At 39.3% G+C, this 5,753-nt stretch overlaps 1 protein-coding gene across 1 annotated transcript; it reads left to right on the top strand.

Annotated features, from left to right (window-relative positions):
• The first annotated feature begins 3,139 nt into the window (after positions 1–3,139).
• Positions 3,140–5,248, top strand: LOC115783549 (cytosolic sulfotransferase 3-like). The gene is made up of 8 exons (XM_030734430.1): positions 3,140–3,239; positions 3,520–3,658; positions 3,759–3,887; positions 4,002–4,102; positions 4,276–4,402; positions 4,511–4,608; positions 4,713–4,887; positions 4,958–5,248. The coding sequence occupies exons 1-8, from the start codon at positions 3,219–3,221 to the stop codon at positions 5,068–5,070; spliced, it is 903 nt and encodes a 300-aa protein (XP_030590290.1). The 5' UTR covers positions 3,140–3,218; the 3' UTR covers positions 5,071–5,248.
• The last annotated feature ends 505 nt before the right edge of the window (positions 5,249–5,753 follow it).

Raw genomic sequence — 5,753 nt, 5'->3', positions numbered from 1 at the left:
ATGTGGTTGCATAACAGCACTATCAGCATACGCCCACTTTCATATGTGATCTGAAAGTCCAGCCTTTCCCTCTTGTTCATGATTTCCTGACTCCTTTGTTAGCAACTTTTTTTTTTTCAGAGCTAAAGTGTCTCAGATTACTCAGTGAAATCATTTCAACGAGCTTTATTTGATCTGAAATTTTAAATGAACAGTATTACAAATGCATACATCTATAAATATATATAAAGAGTCTGGGCGTATTTATTTATAACTTCTTTTTCTATTTTTTGTAAAGCAAGTACCTGCTTTGCATCACACTTGTAACGCCACCCAGTTGCAAAAGGAAATCAGCAGTACACTGATAATCATCTTATGACCATTACAATTTCATTGATTGGGTACAGGCATTACATAGAGAATCATGACACTTTAATTAGTGGGCAATCGCTGACGCCACCTAGTGGACGCGGGAGACTTTCGGTGGCTGATGTGATGTACGGGTAGCCTGCTGGGCTGACAGCATCCGGGTGAGGCCGCTACTCTCCTGTTCGCGACAGTCTCGGAGCGCGGCACAGCTCGAGCGCGCCATGGGTCGACACGCGCCGGGTGCGAGGGCCGATCATCACCGCTTGCGGTTTCAATTCAAAATATGTTTACTTTGTTATACGGGCCCATGCACAGATTCATTGTGTGCCACTTCAGTGAGCTGCACAATATACTTCCTGTTAAACCCACAGAGCTCCCTGATTGGATTAAAAATATTACAGTATACTCAACCTATGCAATGCTTGTGAACGGCTCTATAAGTTCTCCTTTGTTGAAGGCAAAAAACGGGATGTCATCGGTTTCAAAACCTTCTGCATAAGCTTTGCGTTATGAACACCACAATGTTTTTGTCCATGTTAAAGCATGGAGTGGAGCGGTGACAGTGTGCTCAGCTGACACGGAATTTTTGTTGGTTTTGTTGGATTAATTGTTACAAACTAGTCTAGTAAGAAAAGTGTGATACTAGTGTATATTTCCTAATCTATTACTGAGTTAATTCTAATGTTTTTATTTTTGAGATAGCCACACAGGTGCAACAATATCAGCCTCAACGATGGTGCCGTCGGGATCCAGGGAGCCATAACGCTTCTTTTTAAAACAAACAAACAACCAAACAAAAAACACCTTTTTTTACTCAAATCAGCATTTGGATGGATCTCTTTATTCGGAACGTTTCACTCCAATCTGCTAGGAGCATTATACAATGACTGATCGTTTTAGCAACAACAGCAACAGTTGGTTTGTCTTTATTATGTATGTTTCACGATAGCTGTAAGCTCCTTACACAAAGACTTATAGTCTATCATAAACAATAGCCATCCTGGCTACTTTATTATGTGTTTCACCGATACCTCACACAGAGCGCAGTATGCACATTTACTCAAACGGCTGTTTTACTTACATATACATTTACTTACATACCTCATATTGTGCCCCCTACTGGGCAAAATATGAGAATTTTTTTTTCCTCACCTGTCCTATCTTGGATGGGTGTTCTGGAACGGCAATGTACTTGTGTACAATGACAAAATAGTTCAATCAATCAAAATGATGAACATTTTCTATCACTCAGTTGGCAGTCACAGTATACTTTGCTGCACTCTGCTGGGTGAGCAGCATCAGAGTTGGTGATGCCAACAGACTGAATAAACTCATTAGGAAGGCCACCTCTGTGCAAACTGGAGAGCTTCAAAAACTGAAGACTTTTGAAATTGTAAGGTTGGTAGCAAGTTTCTGACCCTACAACAATGTATTGTTTACTGTATGTGGCTGAAGTAGAACTTTCTCTGTATGAGGGGCTCACAAGACAAAATCAAGACAACTGTACTTATATTTTAATTAGTAATTAATATAAATTATAAACTAAATGTAAATTCTAAATGAAAAATACACCATTTGAGCAGTACACCTGTACCTGTGTTTTCTTTGACTGCTTGGTTAATTAAGCTATTTTGAGAAATAATGTCTAAATAGCACTCACTTCATCACTTGATTAGGAGGAATAGTCTGCCTGAGCTAAACTAGAGAGGTGTGTTTTAAAATACTTGGGTGAAGAGAAGAGCAGAGCTGTCAACTGATCACCATACAATGGTGAGCTGGATCAAATGGCTGAGTAGGCTGCCAGACAGACTTTGTAAACCTAAATAGTGAGGATGAAATGTGAGTCCACATTCAGAAGGATTTGTCTGAGGTTGAGCATATGGTCTCTGAATGTTTGATTGCAAAGGCAGCAGGCAGGAACTATGGTCATAAGATCATCAGTGAAATTGAGTGACCCTGGATTTAGGAGGAGTAATGTAGATTCTGTCCTGTTGGTGGAACAGTAGACAGTTATCCTTATATTCAAGATATAGGCCTTAGGCCAGCTTTATGTCCTCTTTGTCTTTTAGGGGGAGAAATGATAAGTTATATACTTGAAGTTCACTTAATATGCTACATGTAACCTGTGTAACCTGTTATTATGTGCCTTAAGAACTGAATTCTGTGTAACCTCGGAGAAGCTGTGCCTTTATGTTGTATGCCTTATATGTTGGGCCCAGCACAGTAGACTGGCCTTGAAGGGAGGTTGTCATACAGTCAGCAGGCAGAAGCACGTTGAACATACTGGAAGTCCGCAATCCGGATGTGAGCTGCTGTGTAGGAGGCATGATGAACACAGTGGAAAAGGCTGGGTTACGCCTGATATGTTTTCTGGGTAAGAGGTGATTCAAAGTGCACAGAACAGGAATACACAGTGGGCATGACTGTGCACAATATGTCTGTATTGCTTAATTTTATGGATAAGTAACAAAGAAAAGAGGGGCCAGTATAACTGAAAAAAACACATCAGATGACATTGCCCTTTGGACAGTGTGAGAATATTACTTCAACTTTTTTCTACTCACTACAAAAAATAGAAAAAGAAGTTATAAATAAATACGCCCAGACTCTTTATATATATTTATTGATGTATGCATTTGTAATACTGTTCATTTAAAATTTCAGATCAAATAAAGCTCATTGAAATGATTTCATTGAGTAATCTGAGACACTTTAGATCTGAAAAAAAAGAAAGGCTGGACTTTCAGATCACATGTGAAAGTAGGCGTATGCTGATAGTGCTGTTATGCAACCACATGTTGGGGAGAACATTCACAGCTGATCAGTGAGAAATTACAGTAAGAGTAGCCAGGCAGAAACCAGCAAACAGCATGTCACTTAATCCTGAGGAGGTACGTCTGACATCTATAAACAAAATTGTTTTTGCTTTTTAAAAATATATTTTTTTTATCATTATATTTTGCTTGCCTTTTATGGAGTTTGTTTCTTGTTACTCATATAAGGCTGAGCTAATGACAATGTATTTGTGAATAAAAGTGTGCATGCAAGAACAATTCGACACTTGGAAATTTTAGGCCTTCTCATCTTTCTCTTTTTCCCTGTCAAATCACTGCAGTTGCTAATCACACATTCAGATGTTTGTTTTTTTTCTTTGCTCTTTTTTCCTCAAAGGTGGTTTTGCCTTCCAGACCAGAACTGTTTGATTTCCATGGAGTCTCAATGACTCACTATTTTACAGACAACTGGGAGAATATTCAAAACTTTCAGGCCAGACCAGATGATATACTTATTGCAACATATCCCAAAGCAGGTCAGTTCAAACAACGTGTGAAAACTTTATTGCTCGTAAAAATGTGTATACAGAGGTCAGGGTTGGGATGACATTTGCCTCTCTCCTACTCTCTCTGTAGGAACCACATGGGTCTCCCAAATCCTTGACCTGCTGTATTTTGGTCAGACATCTCCAGAGCGGCAGAAAACCATCCCCATCTATGAGAGAGTGCCCTTCCTGGAGATTTGCGTCCCAACTTTAGAATCAGGTTGCCAATCAGTCACATTAATTTGATTAAAATATATTGTTACCAGTTGGCCATTGTTATGATGATTTTACACACTCAAGGTTTTGCTTACTACATCTTCACTGTTTCATGCAGGAAAAGACCTGGCAGACAAGCTCCCCACCTCCCCCCGACTCATTAAGACTCATTTTCCTGTTCAGTTTGTGCCAAAGTCCTTCTGGGAGCAAAACTGCAGGGTACTGTAGCCTGTGTGTGTTTGCATCATCTCAGTGTATTATCAAGAAGCTAAAAATATCCAGTGTTACGGATGATAGTTCAGTAATTTCAGGTGTAATTTAAACTTGAAGCCTGACAAGAATACTTCTGGTAAAGTTTTGACACCCCCCCCTGTTTTATTTGTCTTCTGTAGATAGTCTATGTAGCCCGCAATGCGAAGGACAACATGGTGTCTTATTTCCACTTTGATCGGATGAATGGAATTCAGCCAGAGCCTGGAGACTGGAACAACTACTTCCACAGATTCATGGAAGGAAAAAGTATGCATCAAATAATATAATAAAGGCTTTTTCAGTTATAGAAAGATGCAGATGCTTCCTTCACATTGTTTGAATACTGTATTCCTATTTTTTGTTCTTGGATCTTAGTGGTCTTCGGCTCCTGGTATGATCATGTGAATGGTTGGTGGAAGAAGAAACAGACATGCTCAAAGATTCACTACATGTTCTATGAAGATTTGATTGAGGTCATTTAGTTGTTTTGTTGGCACTTTCCCATGTATGCTATTTGCCTAAAACTGTCATCTAGCTGTTTATAATGTTGTAAAGATATTCCACGGTGCATTTACAGGATACTGAACAGGAAATAGACAAACTGTCCTGCTTTCTGGGTTTGACTCCTTCAGCTGAGGAGAAGAAAATGATTGCAGGTGGAGTGCAGTTTGACAACATGAAAAAGAATGAGATGGTCAACTATTCTTCACTCCCGCTTCTAGATTTCAAGATTTCTCCCTTCATGAGAAAAGGTACAGTGAACCATAAAATAAAATGACAGTAGGAAAAACACCTGACTAAATTTTATCTGTGTTTCTACAGGGAAGGTTGGTGACTGGAAGAACCACTTCACCATGGCCCAAAATCAAGTGTTCAATGAAGACTACAAGAAAAAGATGAAAGATCCCACACTTCAGTTCCACACTGAAATTTAAACAGGATCACACATACTGTGTGAATACAGTATGCAAAAATGGCTCTATGATTGACTAGATCTGAGAAGTACTGGTGTGTTTATTTAAATACATAAACTTTATATTATGAATCATCAAGAGTATATAAGACAACAGAATGAATGCACCCTGCAATGTTATTAACTAATAAAACCAACAAAAAGTACTCACCATCCATACTGTCCATAGTTTTATTCTGTGATAAATGTGCGCCATTAAAATGTAATAAGAATAAAGAATTTTGCACTAGTACCAGTACCAGTCAAAGGTTTGGACACAAGTGTATCCCAACCTTTGACTGGTACTGTAGCTGTAGTCTGTGATAGAAATTTTTACTTCCACTTATCTGTTGGTTGACCACAGAGTGACCGGTAGGTTGTAAAACCCAGATGTCTTATCTGTAATCTACACACACCCTTCCTCTCTCAGGACCCTCTGTGTTAATGGGGGTCACATTCGTTAGTTTTATTGTCCTTTTGGTTAGTCTCTTTTCCTGTAGGGACATGTAACTGGGGGAGGATTTCCTCTTCCTTATGGTTGGGTTAAGGAGGGGGAGAACAGGGGGGTGTAAAAGGGTATAAGTACATAGTGTTTCTGTGTAAGATTCAGAATTCACTCATGCCCCTCTGGGGGTATGGGGCGACTTCTCCTCGTACGAGTAATAA

Source organism: Archocentrus centrarchus, chromosome 7 (genome assembly GCF_007364275.1).
Source record: "Archocentrus centrarchus isolate MPI-CPG fArcCen1 chromosome 7, fArcCen1, whole genome shotgun sequence".
In the NCBI taxonomy this organism is placed as follows: Eukaryota; Metazoa; Chordata; class Actinopteri; order Cichliformes; family Cichlidae; genus Archocentrus; species Archocentrus centrarchus.
This window is presented reverse-complemented; position numbering and strand designations above follow the sequence as displayed.